Raw genomic sequence first — 17,823 nt, 5'->3', positions numbered from 1 at the left:
AATGTGTGTAGATCGTAAAGAAGAATGGAACAGCTACTGGGTGTTTTTTTTTTTTTCCAGGACGTTATCAGTTAAATTAATGGACATTTCTTTTAACCCTCAAACACAACACAATGCAATTAATAATTCAAAATACAGGTAAACACCTCTGAAAAATCAATATGTTAATATTGTACATTGTGCCCCTCAAAGATTTCTTAGAGTAACTGAGCCACTGATTGTAATTTCTTGAGCTCGCTAGTGGTTGCAGAAGTGTCTGTGTTTGCTGCCTATAGCTGTGTTCACTATTTCTGTCTGATGAGAGGAGCTCGGGCTCGCACCTGTTACTGGACCTCTTGTCCACCATGTTTTCTTTTTTTTTTTTACTCTAGCAATCTTTTTGGCCCTCATATTTGCTATTTGAGCCAATGTAGATGAAGACCACCCTGACTGTAAAGCAAAACGTTATTGGCTATAGCAATAATGTGCTACAATTGGTCAGCAAAATGTGGCTGTTATCTGATTGGCTTAAGCAGACAGTGGGTGGAGTCCACCTATTTGTGGATTTGCAGTATGTCTTCGTACTAAAAATGTTTTAAAAAATCGCTGCATGCATTTGTGGATCTACAGCGGTCTACAAATATATATATATATATACACCAGTATAGGTGTTTGTCTGAAATACTTACACCTGTGATTAACCTTCAGCTGGATTCACTTTAACTGCAATTGCAAAACATTTAGCCTTGTCTATAGGCCTTCAGCGTAGTTAGATATAAGCACCAACAAGACCCCATTATACCTTTTGTCAGCCAGCATTTCATTCATACGTTCAGCTGCCTTGCCAAACCATATGTAATTGATGAAGACATCATTAATGCTAAAGGAAGTGGGCATCACCTTGCAAGACACAGACAAATGGGCAGATTCTGACTGGAACAGCTTTAATAACCAGGAGAAGAATTCATTAGTGCTTATCAAGTCTCATGTGTTTCATTCAGGACAGAGCGAAGCATTTGTATTTCGTGAGGTCCAACAGACTGAGACCTGCAGGTTTTCTTCCTCAGAGTAAAAGAATCTGAGGTCAATTTTGATTGAAACATTAATTTCTGAAATTGTAACTTTTTTTAGCATTGTGACATATGTCCAACTTTTCATTTAAAAGTCATCACTAGATGACATGAACAAAACATGATGATCGGCATGATTTGAGAGTGTTATAGAAAGCATCTTCCGCTTTAAAGGAAGGAATGGCATTCTTACAAAGACATTCACATGATCATTGGCAGAAAATTCATATTTTATATACAACTTTCTTCTATATATTTTTTTCAGCCTATCCCGATCTCAGACATTATGGCTTTTTGTCGAGCTGATGTTCAGTTTACAGCTGACACATCCTCATCTAGTGAATAACAAACCATAACCGTGATGTGCACTTACTGTAATGACATGTATTTATGTAGATTTCTCAATTTCATTCCAAACACATAAAGGCAAAGTTTTGTTTATGTTTGCACCAGTAAGCAATGTATGGCTGTAGATGATTTTTATGGAGGCTTTCATGGTTGTGACAGTGATTGGCTGAAAGCGCTAGCAAACATTAGCAGACATCAGTGACTATGGATGCAAAGTATTTCTACAAAATGCAAACAACATAATTGAGGTGCTGCAGTGTGAAGCACCTGGCAGAGCTCAGAGAGGCCGTTAAATTCTGGCCGAGTCCCACACTGAGACCGTGTTCGGACAGATGTGAGCTGAGACTGCAGGAACTCAATATAATAGTTCACAAGGGCTTACAAGGTCAAAGATGCAACACACACACACACTTTCTATGCTCAGTCACATATGATAGCCGCCGCCTACTTGTGTGAGTGTATTGTAACCAGATTTAACATGAAATGTTTTTTGTTTCTTGTGCAAAATGGCATGGAGCTGCAACTGCTGCTCACTGGACCAAATGAACCTTCTCTCCAAGTCTTTTCACATTGCACTTAACCCAGGGTTGTCATCTTTTTTTAAACACTGCTTTTAACACTGGGATTTAAAACCCTGCTCTGCAGTTTTAACCCCTGCAAGAGAGAAAATGTCCAGTACTTACATAGCAGCTCTCATAGTGTGTTTGTGTAATTATAGCATTATTGACACACTGTTTTCACACTGTCATCACTAAAACTGCTTTGACACGATCAGCATTGTATAAAGCAGAATACAGATAAATGTGATTTGACTTGAAATGTTTCTTTGAGCTGCCATCTACTGCACAGACGTGATTTTGCCAAAAATATACTGTTCATATAAAAGACAAAGCCCAGTTCAGATGAGAGAACAGTAACACCGAACTATTGTAACGCATTACTTTCCATACAAAAACTCCCACAATAATTATTATTATTATTTTCTTTTTTTTATGCTTACACCACATGACTTTTAAGTTTAGATATTAAATTTAATGACATTTCTAAACCATATACCATAAGAGCACATTTCTGGCAGAACGTGGCATATGTGTCTTAAACGCTCTTTTAAAAAGATGTGTCCTTTCCTTTACTGTGAAATCTGTTTCTGCACTGTTCGGCCCAGGCCTCAGTAACGTCAGTGATGGACTGTTGCTGTCATTAGATGAGATTGCTGTCAGATGTGTGTAGTTCTTCCTATATCTGCATTTGGGTCATGTGGGGCCAACTTGACTTCTTTTTGAGGTTTTTTGACTGTAAAATGTATGCCAGTTGACCTTTAAGAAATGAAATCTGAGGGGATGCCAGCTTTTGAGAGGATATCTGAAAGGTTTGCTGTCGGAGTGAGTGGCGGAAAGGTAAATAGACTGGAGAAAGAGCCCGGAGATAAGGCTGAAGTGACAGTGTGCTGTGATTATAGCCTCCAGTTCATTCACTGCGGGGACTGCTCCAGACAGCCTCGTGATATCTGCAAGCCGAGAGCGCTGTTGCACAACACTGACAACACTGACCCCAGCAATTGTCTGCATGACCTTTGACTCCACTCATGAAAATGTATTGAATATACTTACAAAGACACACAAGTGTAGGGCAAGGAATGCGATTTCTTCTTCACTTCTCGTTAAAACCACATTGGTGTGCATTAGAGGACCAATCCACTATAAACCTGACATAATGAGTGCGTGCTAATGTCAGCAGTCCGACGGAGAGTAATTTGACAGTAATTAGTAATTATTAATCGAATTATCACCAATTAATAATAAAACAAAAATGGAATTGTACTTATATACTGATCAGCTAAATATTTCCTTCAGTTTCACATAACTGGCCTATAATGGTATCCAACACTGAGGACACTTGAAAGCATTTTAACATTTAAAGGGTTTATAACATTTAATAGTTCACCCCAAAATGAAAACTGTATTTACTCAGCCTCATGTTCTTCATTTATTTCTTAGTTTATTTCTTCTGTTGAACACAAAATATATTTTTAAAAAAGGTGAGCAACCAGTTGCTGGTAGCTATTGACTTCCATAGTTTTATTATTATTATTTTCTTCCTCGTAGTGTTTGGTGAGCCACATTCTTCAAATATATATTTAATATACAGACTAAAGGCTGAAAAAAAGGTAATTGTATTTTTCAGGTGTGCAGGGAACAGCTCAGCAAATTACAATAAACTAAAAAAAAGAAAAAAAAGCCAGTTACAAAGTCACTTTCTACACTAGAGGGAGACACAACCCATATTATATCTGCTCCTCTGAGATCAGCTGACACTGAAATGGCATTAAAACCTATCCATAACTTCAGCCTATACTTGATAAAAAACAAAAGTCTGATCTAATTTTAACTTAGTCAACATGAATACCGACTTGTCATAATGCATAATATTTAATACTCTGCAAAAGAATTGCTTTGAAAGTCACCACCCATTTTTCACACTATAACACTTGAAGACTAGCACAAGTTTAAGTACTTCTTTTATTTGGTACAACCGTTGACAAGTTAACAGTCAAAGATGTCAACAGGTATTGCTTATTTTGTATTTCACATGTAAAGCCCTCCAACATCCGGTCTAAACTCGTACAAAGAACAGTCGTGTGCTTAAAGCGAAAAATACACGTCAAAAGATGAAGAAATACGGTTACTGGCATGAGTTCAATCAAAGTGTAAAATCATTCCTCGATCCAAACCAAATGCTGCATTTGTTTGTTCTGTATATAATTTTTTTTCCTCTTATGTGGAGAAAAATAAAATAAAAAAATCTTTAGATATGTAAAAAAAAAACATCCTCTGTAATAGCACATTTTTCAGTTTTCTTCACAGTGGACCTCTTTGTTTTCTTTGTTTTTTCGAACCTCTTCCAGCTTCTTGTCCTAAAATAGAAGCAGAACGTATTAATCATTTTTATCATCATTAAAACCCATCAATGAAAACACATCACCTGTACCTTCTCTTTGAACTTCTCGTTCATGGCTGCCATGATGGCTGAACGGTTTTCTTTGTTGGCTTCCATCTTCTGGTTCAGTTTCTCTTCTGCCATCTTGCTGAAATTGTTGTTTTCCTCTAGAGCTTTCTGAAGCACCTCTTTCTCATGCTCCCGCCTCTCTGCTAATTGTTTCAGAACCCCCGCTTCATAAGACTAGAGAAAGAAAAAACATTATAATAATTGTTAAATGCATTATTGTCAGATTTAAAACACTCAATTCAAGAAGTTTATTCCAGGAACAGGTTGAAAATGAAAAAAAAACTTTGTATAATGAATCTTAATACCTCTGGAGAAAATCTTATACACACCCACATTTATTGTTGTAGAACAAGTTTTACGTAAACTTAAATGTACCTTGGCATGCCTTGAATGTTGGAGAAAATGTATGGAGAAAAAAAATAATAATAACAGTATAGGTACGCACCTTGCGCCTCTCTTCTGCAGCGGCTAGTTTCCTCTTGATCTCCTCCAAGGAAAGATCCTTCTTCGGAGCAGGAGAGAGAGGGAACTCAGTCTTGGCATCTGGAGCAGGACTCCCAAGGATGACCTCGAAAGCTTGTCCCGAGGCACGCTTGTTCAGCTCCTTAACACGAATATCTAAAAAACAAGCAATATTAAGGGATCATCCCTGCTTCAACTACTACAAATATATCCGGTCACATGTCTTACACATGTATAAATACAGGTCTTACCACCTAAAGCAGCCATTGTTGCAGAAGACTAGAGGCGGCTCGACGTATGCCTGAAAACCAAATCAGCCACATTAGTGTCCCACACAATACTGTATCACCGTTATTTATATAGTGCTTTAAACAAAATACATTGCGTCAAAGCACTGAACAACATTCATTTGGAAAACAGTGTCTCAATAATGCAAAATGATAGTTAAAGGCAGTTCATCATTGAATTCAGCTATATACACTGTATACACATAATCCTTGTCAGACTGCACTCAATGTTACAACTACATCTAAAAGTGGACATATTACAGACCTATGGGATTTTATATAAACAGCATACATGATATATAACACTTACACCTTATTTAAAGAAAAGTAATAGTTTGCCCAACAGTGCCTTTTTTCGATAAACTGGGTCCCTAAACTACAGCCCACCAATTAAAGAGAGAGAGAGAGAGAGAGAGAGAGAGGACATGTTGTGAATTTAGCGCGCAAATGTTTGCTACAGTTTCGCTGGGGGGAAAAAAACTGGCGCGTATTCTTCAAAAACACACACACGTGACCCGAGGACCAACTGCCAGCGCATGTGAAAACCACAGACTTGTGAAAAAAAAACTGAAAAAAAAGTTGTATACTTTGTCGTTATACGAAGTATGCCATTTTAACGTCTTGCTGCTGTAGAATGAGCCACAAGAGATTGAAGTGTATTCAGTGGCGAGAGAAAGGCGCTTTTACAGGTCAGAACAGGTCCAAACAAAGACACCGCGCGCGCTCAGCTCCGCCCTGCTCTTTCTACAGCTCCATGATAACTCAAGCACACTACAAAACATCCTGCCATCATTCGCGCTGCACTCCATCCTGCAACCGTCTGGTTCAACGCAGATGCATATTAAGGGCACATAAACACAGCATTCGTGCAGCACAGCGCGTACTGAATGCAACAAAAGCACAGTGCAAAAATAACAGGAAGACCATCTTTAAACATTCAGATGCATGAGGCAACTTATCGTAATATATGTCAGAGACTTCGTGACTTTTGGATATTTATCAGATTATACTATTACCAACGACGTGTTTTATTTGAATACTTAATTAAATGTGACCAAAACCTTGAAAACATGATTTAATGTGAAGAATAACAACTCACTGTGTTAGACTAGAAGCAAGCAAGCCTCCATTAATACTTCATATCATGCATGTCACAGAAATATATAAACCTACTACACTCCAATAATCCTAGGCATACAGAAACATCGCACAAATTAACAGAAAGCGTAAGCATTTAAAAAGAAAAAAAACACTTTGGCGTAGCAATGCAGGCACACCTACCTTCAGACAAAACGATCCTGGTTTGATGTCAAAGCTCTCGCTCGCGCCGTTTTCTCAGCTCACGTCAAGTTCCCGCATAAAATGATCAAATGTACCTCGTCACTCGAGTTCTTGACGCCCATTGGCTGCGCTCACTGGTTCCCGGATAATGTAGTTCTCTCAGACAACAACACGCTTAAACACGGGGCAGAACTGTTATTCATTTTGCAACTATTGACATTCATTAGGCATCATCAGAAAAGGATATATGATCTGAATAGTGTCTTCTGCTGGGGATGAACGGTGTAACGGCTGCTCTTGTTTTATTGAGACGGTTACGTAACTGCGGGTGATGCTGGCTGCTGATGAGAGTGGACCTTGGTCTATAACTATAAGCTTGACTATGGTAGTGATTATAACGCTTGTAAATAAATGTTTATACAGAAGGAGAAGTGTAGGTATATCAGAAGCCAGAAAGAGCTTTATTGCCATGTTTACACACACACGATGTTTGTGTTGGTGGCGAGAGCTTCCAGTGCAGAAGAAAGTACAGATATACAAACATACATGATGTAGACAAGGGGAGACGATTCCGTTTGCCAGTTTTCCAATTGATGTGGAGTGCTAAATAATGTGTGTGTGTGTGTGTGTGCGTCTTTTTCCTCTTCTCTCATATTAATTTGTCTAGCAAATCTGAGTTATAACTATATATTATACATATATATCTTCTCTGTTATCATCAAGAACTTTTAGCATGAAGATGATTGTAGGCCTTTCCATTTTTCTTTTAATTTATTGTTCTACTCCGTAACTGTACATTCAAACCAATTCATTATTAATTTACTTGAGTGGCTATTTTGCTACCAGAAGACTGTGATTTCCATGTCTGGTTAAAGGGATAGTTCGCCCCCAAAAATGAATATCATGTACTCAGGAAGATTTACAAAGGAAGATATTTGGAAGACTTCCCACTGACCTCCATATTGGGAAAACAAAATTAAAAAAATAATAATAATTTGGACGTCAATGAAGAACATCAATGGTGTGGTTACCAGCTTTCTTTAAACGTCTTGTTTTAGGTTCAGCAGAGCAATGAAACTCATTCAGGTTTGGGACAGTGAGTGAATGATAGACGTTTCGGTTTTTAGGCAAATCCTTTTCATGTTGTTGCAAGCATTTCAAATAGTGATGTTTGTTAGTTTCAGTCAATACAATCAGTCTCATGGCAGCAGCAACTGAACTAAACTGATAATCAAAAACCACTGATTAAATTAACAGATTTGTCTTCTGGCAGTATTTCATGTCATGTTACAGGCCAAGACTGCCATCTGGTTTTTGTCATAAACCGTGACTGGTTACCTAATTTTCCACATTTGGGACTGCATAATGTTTCGGGCAAAGGGAAGTGACTCAACATTTCGCCATGCAATAAATCCTGTACAGGGATATGAAATAATACCTTTACCTGAGCATGCTTGAATTTAGTCATCTTTCTCTCACTCATTTGAGAAGCTATGAGACCATAGATGAAAACATGAATGATGTGCTGTTGTTTTGTTCACAGTTCATGTCTGAAGCACAAATCATGCAGAACAGGTTATGCACTAAAGTTAAAGATTTAAAACTATTAAGCATGAGCAATCTGTAGTAGTTATCCCGCCAGTGGCAAATGCCATTAATAAGATTATGTGTAAACACGTATGCTATTTTTCCCCAAAAAATTGTCTACTATGGCAGTCAATGGCAAAGACACTGCTGCATGGTCAGCATGCAATCATCTGAGAAATGCTGATTAATATAATGTGTATTTGTGTGCAGGCACAATGATGGAGGAACAGATGGTGTTTGGTTGCTCCACGCCAGCAAGCCCCAAGCCCCGTCTGTGTGGGACAAAACAACAGGGAAATGAGATGGTGTGTACAGCATGCACCTTGGATATGCAATGGTGACCCAAAACAGCAAAAAATAATTAATTCTACAATTAATGTAAACAAAAGAATGTGCATGAACTCAAACATAAAATGTATTCATTTTTATGTAAACTCCATAGGACAATTTTATATCAGAGGAAGCCCAGGCCATAGGTTTACAGTAACAAGTTTACAGGGACGACGGGTCAGAAAACTCTGGTGAAGGAGAGGTCACAAGGTCAATCCGTATGAGAATTACCACACTATAATACGATGTCTACTAACAGGGGAAATTGCAGCTAGAAGGAAGGGAGGGAAAGGGAAATCGAATGTGGGCGTGTGTGTGACCCTTTTTTTTTTTGTTTGTTTGTTTATAAGCACAGGCCATTTCAGCCGTGTCCCGCAGGGGCAGATCATTTTGTTACACTATGTGCTGGTTATAGCAATCACAGTATTCATGAAAAACTGAAGATCATAAGCCCCGTTAAGGTGTAGAAATCTTTTGCATTAAGTTTTAATGGTGGTTACTTTGCCCAAATAAATGAATGAATGTATTTTTTATAATTGCATTGTAAATGTGTATGTATATACAGTACCAGTTGAAAGTTTCTTTAAGCAGAGCAACTATTTTCATATGAATAATAATGTTTATTGAGCAGCTAATTATAAGGATTAGAGGAGCTTTCAGAGCAGTCAACTCAACGCAGAGTCATTGTTCTCCTCTGGGTCTGTGTACAGAGACCATACGAATAAAGTTGCCTTGTTTGTTTCCGTCTATATTTTAAAATAAATTGGACTGATATGTCTCTTTGTGAAGGGAGGATGCTAGAAAGAGCATACAGTAATGAGCTTTCAGTTTGAGTAATGCTCTACACTTTCAGATAACCTACTGACAATATTAAATGCCACACTTTCTTTTAATCAGAAGTTGCTGTTTGAAATAAATCTCTTCAAGCAGTCCGGGCTGTGTCTTTTTAATTATTCAGTATTGATTAATGAGGTTTTAACTTCTTTGAATCTGTGGTCCTTTGATCTAGTTTGCAACAAGTAAAACTGACTGTGAGCAACACTTTACTGATCACTGCAGATGTGCTCGGACTAGACTTTAATTTCACATTAGTTACAGACTTGTTTGTAGAAGGCTGCTGTCAGTACAATAATGTGCAATTTATAACAGTGTCAGAAACACAAGATATTCCACGTGAGAGGCCGAATCAGTCCACATTTAACCCCTGAGAGTATGATGTCACCTAATGAGATGGAATAGTGCCTGTAATAAAAATAAAATATATATATATATATATATATACTGTCAAACTGCCTCTGATGTCCAAGTCATGCAAGTGATGTCACTGTGTGTGTGTGTCTGTGTGTGTGTACCGTGTCTGTGGTCCAAATCAGGACAAAGGATGAAGTCACCACCCAGAATTTCCCAAAATACTGAAGAAGGAAGGCTAAAAGAGATGCTCTACAAGAGCAAAACAATAGTGGTTTCATATCCAATCCACTTGAAAAATCCTTTTTGAAACGTGAGCCAAATCTATTCAGATCATCCTCTGTCAGTAATTAATGTCACAGTGAGTGTCTGCTCCGCCCACTCCATCAGGAATGGTTTGATGTGTTGAGTCAAACACTGAAGGGATGGAAACACCTCTGCAGGGTTTGATCACTGCTGGCGGTGAATCAGACTCATTATTGACTTCCTGTGCCTGGTCTGGTTTTAGGGTGTGTTGGGCAAAACTGTTGAAAAGAAACCGACTTCAACACTGAAACTGAAATTTAAAATTACAGGAGTAACAGCCTATAAAATGTAAGTTATTTTATTAAATATACATCTGAATTTAATAAAAAATTACTATAGATGGAATTTTAAACTTTAAACATATTGTGCAACGTTACAGGGAAAATCTTTGGTTATGTGCATGATAATATGTATGGGTAATAAATACTGAACAAAATATTATGAAAAGCTATACCTTATTCATTCCTTTTTATTTTAACTGCCTTAATTAAAAATTTGCATTCTATTTACAAATGCATATTGTATTTTATTTATTGTATTTGATCTCCTACAGCAAGTTAAAGCATTGGTAACTGTTAATATATTGTGACGGTAACCTGTCCTTCATGAGGTCTATCTACATGTTTTGAATTACAAGTTATATATATATGAGGTTATATAGTTGAAAGGAAGGCTAAACAGTGAGGTTCATGTAGAGGTGTGTTAATGAAATGAAGATGCTGACGTGTTGCTAATGATGTGTAGATGTCCCGAGCAGCTCTCCAAAATACTGAGATCCTTCTGGATGAGACGCCATTCAAAGAAGATGTTACTATAGCAACAAGTTACGTAGCAACCGTGTCCACGGAGACACAGCCTTGCATGAGTGAGACAGGAGAGAGTCATTTCACAGTAATTAATGAAAGATCAGTGTATAATGTCTGAGAAGTGATTCACCTCCTTTAAAATAATCCTATTTGTTGTCTTGCAGCCTGAAATGAAGACAGACACAGTTTTTCTTTATCCAGCTCTATGTATTCAGTGGATAAAACACTCAGACTGTAAAGCAACAAAATGTGATTATTTTAAAGTGGCCGGTTCTTTCCTGTTTACACCGCTGCAGATGATAATCACTGATGTGACCGTTCAAGGGGATGTTTGGGTTCTTAAATCATTTTTGCATTGTTGAATCTTGTTTTTACCAGAAAGTGCATCATAAAATAGACATGTGACAAGAATAAAATAATAAATGAAAATCAGTTTCCACACTTATAATTAAAACACACTCATCTGCCTGTTTGAAATCCAGTGTAATTCATTCTAATGGGAACGGATTTCTGGTTTTGTTTTAGGGGAAGCTGTACTGATGCTTCTGTGGCAGGGCATAAGACTAAAATAAGACTAAATAGCAGACACTAGTCTTGACAAGACTGGTCTAGAAACACACCTCAGAGAGTCTCACAGAGCCACTTTACTGTTCTTCAAACACACACTTCCACTAAAGGAACAGAGTACAAACAACAGCCTTTAGTTCATATATCCATTCTCATATTACACATGTCAAGCTGTCCAGTCCTGACAGTTTAATATCCTGCCCAGGGTCTTTTTCTCTGTGATTAAAGATGGTTTCTTCCACAGCTGTGTAATAAGAGTACACATGTTTCAGTGTGTGAGAAAGAGGAAAGTCTCCATCTAGAGTACAAACAGGGCAGTATTAGTGAGATATTCGTCTGTTGCATGAATATAATGAACATCTACGTGTATAAGTCTAAGATCAGTGTCCGTGTGTTTATGCTCATGCAGGGCATGCTGTTCAGTGTGTGTTCGACTTGTTTGACAACATTTCTTCCTCCAGTTTGCATACATTCAGACAAGTCACAGCAGGTCACAGATGAGAGACAGAGAGTCTTCCCATCATTCTCTGTCTGTTAGTCTGTGATAGGAATTCATTTGAAAGGTCAAACTCTCAGACGAGAGCCGCACACAGTGTTTGGGGACATTTACACCACACCTACAAAATATCTCTGAATATCCTGCTGCATTACACAAAATATCAAAGCAAGTATTGTTTATTTTAAAGAAAGCAAAAGCACAGTTTCAAGCAAACATTCATGTTTTAAATGATAAAGCAGTAGATACATTAATATTGCAACAGTAAAAAAAATAAAGTACTCTTTTGGTATACTTTAAAATAGAGTAGCTTCTTAAAGTGAAAATTATATACTTCAAAAGCATATATTTACATGTGAACTAATCGCAATGTTTCCAAGCACACATAACAGGAAGGTTTTTTTTATTATTATTATTTTATACATTTGCAGGTATATATATATATATATATATATATATATATATATATATATATATATATATTTATATATATATATATATTTATATATATATATATTATATATATATATATATATATATATATATATATATATATATATATATATATATATATATATATATATATATATATATATAATGAAAATGTATTCTGGTTTAAATTTATATTAAGAGTATATTTTATTTTATATATGACATTGCCTTTTATGACCCACTTAAGTGGGACTTTATAAGTAAATTTGGACAAACTTAAAACTACATATTTTGCCTCAATAAACTGCCAATTTGATTCTTATTAATAGTTAGTAAAGAAGTTGTTAAGTAAGGTTTTGGGTAGGATTAGGCATATAGAATATAGTCATGCAGAATAAGTGCTTTATAAGTACTAATAAACAGCCAATATGTTAATAATATGCATGCTAATAAGCAAATAGTTGATAGTCAGAATTGGTCCCTATACTAAAGTGTTACCGTTATTTCTTTGGTACTTCTATTATTCTTGAGTGAAAAACTAGTATATCATGTGTTTAATTTGTAAAATATAATGTAAAAAGTTTACTTTAATTGTAGTATCAACACAACAGTGAAAACGTTAATGATAATCTTGTTTGTGTGCTTTAGTATGGTAGTCAGCACATGGAAATAAGTGCACTTCTTCAACGCATGACACAAGATTACAACACAATGTGTCAGGGAGTCATCAGAAGCGCCCCACTCTGTGTTTACTTACTTTATACAGCCATTAAAAATCACCAACACACCAGTCATTGAAATACTTTCAGTGAAAGACTGACCAGAGAACAGCAGCTCACCTGAAAATATCAGAAAGAAAGAGTCCACCACGGCTTGAGCTGAAATGTGCAATAAACATATCAAAACAATTCTGAATTGGATTCTGTTTTTTTAAAGAGTCAAAACAGACAACCTGATGTAGTTTGCATTTGTAAAATACTGATTATAAACATGTTAGGACACTTAATCTCTCAATAGATTAAACCCTATGCCAGATTACAAAAACAGCTGATCAGTGATAGGGCGTCCCGTTTGTAAGGTCACATGTGTGATGCAGTTTCTCTAGACTGGCCCGTCTGTTACTGTGCTATAGTTGAACAGACGTCTCAAGCTGAACACTGGCAGGATGAGACACTGAGAGCTGTGTTTCAGACGCGATGCACTCTGTGTTTGTGCCAGCTCCCTCAACATACGCTGGTGACACACTATCACTGTTTACTGTGAATAATAGGATAAAAACTCATATTTAAAATCTACCGTATGTTAGAGGAAACCTGCCTCTTTCAAAAGCCTAAAATGTCACTCACACACCATAACTATGATATGTAAGATTAAAATAAAGCGTTTATAATACACGGGTGCCATGACACATATTCGGATGTGGGGAAAGATAATTAATTCAGCAGGAAAAGACCAGAGTCAGTTTTAACAGAAAAAAATGTTGATTGCAAATCTCTTTACTCAGCACATGATCAGTTAAGATCTTTCTCTGCCTGAAATTCATTCTGGAGGTGTACAGTATTTACTTTGAATTAGATCTTGAAATTAGTTTTAATTCTGTATCTCTCTAGGTTATTGGCTGGTATTCACATACAGGGTAATACTTTATAATAACTGTACGCTATTGATCGTTAGTTAAGCATATAACTCATCATTTATAAAGCATTGTCCCTACATTAATAGACATTAGTAAGCTGTTTATAAATACAGCTATAAATGCTTTTTCTTGATATATAAGCATATCTATGATGTGCTTAATAACTGTATTTTCATACTTTATTGATGATCAATTTATCATTTCAAAAGTATGTATAACACTATTATTTTTATATCAGATTGCAGAGGCTTAGTTTAGTTATGTTTTCTGGAGGTGTACATTCATTTTTATTTTCTATGACATTGCAGTGGTTTATTTTCCATTGCAAATCATTATTGTTATTATTATTATTAGATCTTGAAATAAATAATTATATGTTTTGTGTCACTCTGTGTCATGTTGTTTCCTTTTGCTCTTTAGAAGATAACTGAGCGTCTAAATCTCCTTTGTAAAGGCTTTACGAGACATAAATAGTCCTCACTTGAGATGAGCTCACAGAAACAGTACTAAATGTTTTATAACTTACTGAATTAATCATGACTTACACTAGGAATACATATTAATAAAGCATTGTTTAAACTACAACTATGTCTAAATAATATGATTTAAACAGTTTATTTATCATTTACTAACACTTCCTAAATGGTCTTATGAACCCTTTATCTTTAATTTATATAGCTTCTTTCCCAAGCTCAAGGATGCTGAACAAGGTAAATGTTGTTTACAAATATTGATTAAAAAGAAACAATTTAACTGACAACTCCTAAATAGCTACTTTGTAAATAATATAACTATTATTTAGAAATTATAAATTGATCATTAATAAAGTATGAAAATACACCTGTTAAGCACATTATAAATATGCTTATATATCATGAGCAAAGCATAGCTCTATTTATAAACTGCTTACTAATGTCTAATAATTTAGGGTCAATGCTTCATAAATGAGTAATTAATTATTTACTAACCTAAAGATCCATAGTGTGCAGTTAGTATAAAGTAGTACCGTATGTTTTTGATTCATTGAAAAGTTTCTGTGGTATAGTGTTGAGTAAAGAAACAGAAAATTATTTTTAAGCCTCAATTTGTAAGGACAATCAAACCATATTTGTTTATGGTGTATGGCACCTACAAAGCACATAGTTGTTTTTCAGATGAACTGGGGTGTCATTTATAAACCTCTCCATAGATTTCATCCTAAAATTTGTTAATCCATGCATTTATGACTTCAAGGTTAGACTATTGTAATGCTTTATTGGGTGGTTGTTCTGCACGCTTAGTAAACAAACTACAGCTAGTCCAAAATGCAGCAGCAAGAGTTCTTACTAGAACCAGGAAATATGACCATATTAGCCCGGTCCTGTCAACACTGCACTGGCTCCCTATCAAACATCGTATAGATTTTAAAATATTGCTTATTACTTATAAAGCCCTGAACGGTTTAGCACCTCAGTATTTGAATGAGCTCCTTTTACATTATACTCCTCTACGTCCGCTACGTTCTCAAAACTCAGGCAATTTGATAATACCTAGAATATCAAAATCAACTGCGGGCGGCAGATCCTTTTCCTATTTGGCTCCTAAACTCTGGAATAACCTACCTAACATTGTTCGGGAGGCAGACACACACTTGCAGTTTAAATCTAGATTAAAGACCCATCTCTTTAACCTGGTTTACACATAACATACTAATATGCTTTTAATATCCAAATCCGTTAAAGGATTTTTAGGCTGCATTAATTAGGTAAACTGGAACCGGAACCAGACCACAGGAAACAGATGATTCTTCTGCAATTGAACTACTGGTTTCGTCTGGTCAGAGGAGAACTGGCCCCCCAACTGAGCCTGGTTTCTCCCAAGGTTTTTCAGTTAGAGTCAGTTAATTGTCATCATCCAACTAAAGGGTCAAGTCAAGTCAAGTCACCTTTATTTATATAGCATTTTAAACAAAATACATTGCGTCAAAGCAACTGAACAACATTCATTTGGAAAACAGTGTGTCAATAATGCAAAATGAAAGTTAAAGGCAGTTCATCATTGAATTCAGCTATGTCATCTCTGTTCAGTTTAAATAGTGTCTGTGCATTTATTTGCAATCAAGTCAGTGATATCGCTGTAGATGAAGTGTCCCCAACTAAGCAAGCAAAGAGACTTTCATAATTGTGTTTCTTAACATACTTCAGTTTTAAAACAGCACTGTAATGTCAAAATTAAGCATTTGATTTTAAAGTACATTTTAAATATTTTAAAATATTTAATCTTTACAAATGTCGTTGTGTTAAAATAGACTTATTTTGATGTGTTGATACCGAAGCATGTGTAAATTATCAGATTGTCATTAGTTTGCATGTTTTATGCATGATTTTGCATTCTAATATTTTAAATGTCCGAAAATCAACGTAATCATTACAAATTTATAATTGCATTATTAAACGAATTAACAAGTTGTGGGAACAATGTTCTGATAACCACTGTGCAATAACTTTTTCGCAGGCAAACACTACACACAGATTCTTCAGAAAACAGATAAATCTAGTATGCTTAATATGTTTGTTGAATACTGTCATCAAAAAGCCAATAAAAACAAATATATTTAACCAGATGTAGTATTGAAGACAGTGTGAAGCTTTGGCTTGAAGGAGAAGGAGAGAGGCTGAAAGATGATTAAATGTCTTTGTCAAGGTGAACCCAAAAAAGGCAGCAAGCGCAGTGTGACTCTAGGCATCTCACAAAGCAAGGAAAAGCGTGGGCTGTCTTTGCTGAATTACCCAGAATACCACACTGAGACAGCTTACACAACAACCCCATGTTGCTGGGAATCAGCACATTTATGCATGCCTTGCTCTTCTCCAAGCCACAGCATTATGGTATAGTTTTAACATTTTTACATTTTTTATCAGCACTTTTTCAATTTATCAGCAATTGGTTTTCAATACTGTGTTCATAATGTTTGTCTTTGGCAGAACAGGTGTGTATCAGGGCATCTTCAGTGTGTGTGTGTGTGTGTGTGTGTGTGTGTGGCATAAATGTAAACAGCTTCTAATGCTGTACAAAACAGATTGTGTTATATTTTGAGTTTAATGCCTCAACAGGCATCCCACCCCATAACAAGCATTTATGATCTCTGAATATCACTAAAGTGATTGTTGGAGTTGTAAATACCAAAATCACTGCCTCAAAATAAAACATTTTAATGGATTGAAAAATAAAATAATAATAATAATAATAATTCTGTCATCATTTACTCACTCTCAATCTGTTGTAGACATTTATGACCTTTTTTTTATTATTATTCCGCTGAACATTAAATAAGATATTTATAAGAATTTGCCTACAAGAGCAAAGCATGAAAATCTGTCCTCATTATGAACTGAATTTTGCGCTATGTAGATATTTTTTAAGACAATTAAAATGTCTGTTCTCAAATTAAAAGTCGCTTAGATTATTGTGTTCTCATTTTATATATTATCTAAGGTATTCGAAGAGCCTTTATCTACCAATCTATCGTAGAAAACAAAAGACTGAGACGGACTAGACTGGAGCACTCTGGCAATTCACTCAAAAGTGCCGCTCAATGCATTGTTCTCCACTAAATGTCGTCGCAGGACATTACATGTGATCAAACAACGGTTCAAACCGAAGATGGAAAGATTTTTATGGATTGAAAACCTGTTATGATGAAGAATCTCTCAAAAACAATGAATTATTGGGATGATGGATGAGTTAGCAGATTTGATTCTGCTCTAAATGTACTGTGTGGGGCGGGGCTGTGGGCAAGGGGGCGGATATTTCACGCATGAGGGCGGGGCTGTGGGCGAGGGGGCGGATATTTCACGCATGAGGGCGGGGCTGTGGGCGAGGGGGTGGATATTTCACGCATGAGGGCGGGGCTGTGGGCGAGGGGGCGGGTATTTCACGCATGAGGGCGGGGCTGTGGGCGAGGGGGCGGGTATTTCACGCATGAGGGCGGGGCTGTGGGCGAGGGGCGGGTATTTCACGCATGAGGGCGGGGCTGTGGGCGAGGGGGCGGGTATTTCACACA

At 36.4% G+C, this 17,823-nt stretch overlaps 1 protein-coding gene and 1 long non-coding RNA gene across 4 annotated transcripts in view; one reads left to right on the top strand and one right to left on the bottom strand.

Moving 5' to 3' along the window:
- Window positions 1-17,823, top strand: part of LOC127935827 (uncharacterized) — a 197,679-nt gene that overhangs the window by 66,461 nt on the left and 113,395 nt on the right. The window lies entirely within an intron of this gene.
- LOC127935819 (stathmin) lies at window positions 3,899-6,551 on the bottom strand. 3 transcript variants are annotated; one of them, XM_052534010.1, is made up of 5 exons: window positions 6,434-6,551; window positions 5,117-5,166; window positions 4,849-5,021; window positions 4,386-4,577; window positions 3,899-4,311 (listed from the first exon to the last, which is right to left on the bottom strand). In XM_052534010.1, the coding sequence occupies exons 2-5, from the start codon at window positions 5,130-5,132 to the stop codon at window positions 4,246-4,248; spliced, it is 447 nt and encodes a 148-aa protein (XP_052389970.1). In that variant the 5' UTR covers window positions 5,133-5,166; window positions 6,434-6,551; the 3' UTR covers window positions 3,899-4,245. The 3 variants fall into 3 exon arrangements, with proteins under 3 accessions (XP_052389970.1, XP_052389973.1, XP_052389971.1); XM_052534013.1 differs by having other exon boundaries at window positions 5,120-5,166; window positions 6,434-6,518; XM_052534011.1 differs by lacking the exon at window positions 6,434-6,551 and adding an exon at window positions 5,463-5,486.

Source organism: Carassius gibelio, chromosome A19 (assembly GCF_023724105.1).
Source record: "Carassius gibelio isolate Cgi1373 ecotype wild population from Czech Republic chromosome A19, carGib1.2-hapl.c, whole genome shotgun sequence".
Classification (NCBI taxonomy): domain Eukaryota; kingdom Metazoa; phylum Chordata; class Actinopteri; order Cypriniformes; family Cyprinidae; genus Carassius; species Carassius gibelio.
The sequence above is the reverse complement of the archived record's forward strand: the minus strand, read 5'-3'. Positions and strand labels throughout refer to the sequence as shown.

Excerpts from the sequence above, each read along its gene's own strand:
- LOC127935819 (XM_052534010.1), bottom strand. Across the intron at positions 4,578-4,848 it reads CTGCAGAAGAGAGGCGCAAG|TCTTATGAAGCGGGGGTTCT; the intron begins GTGCGTACCTAT and ends TTCTTTCTCTAG. Across the intron at positions 4,312-4,385 it reads ACGAGAAGTTCAAAGAGAAG|GACAAGAAGCTGGAAGAGGT; the intron begins GTACAGGTGATG and ends CTTCTATTTTAG.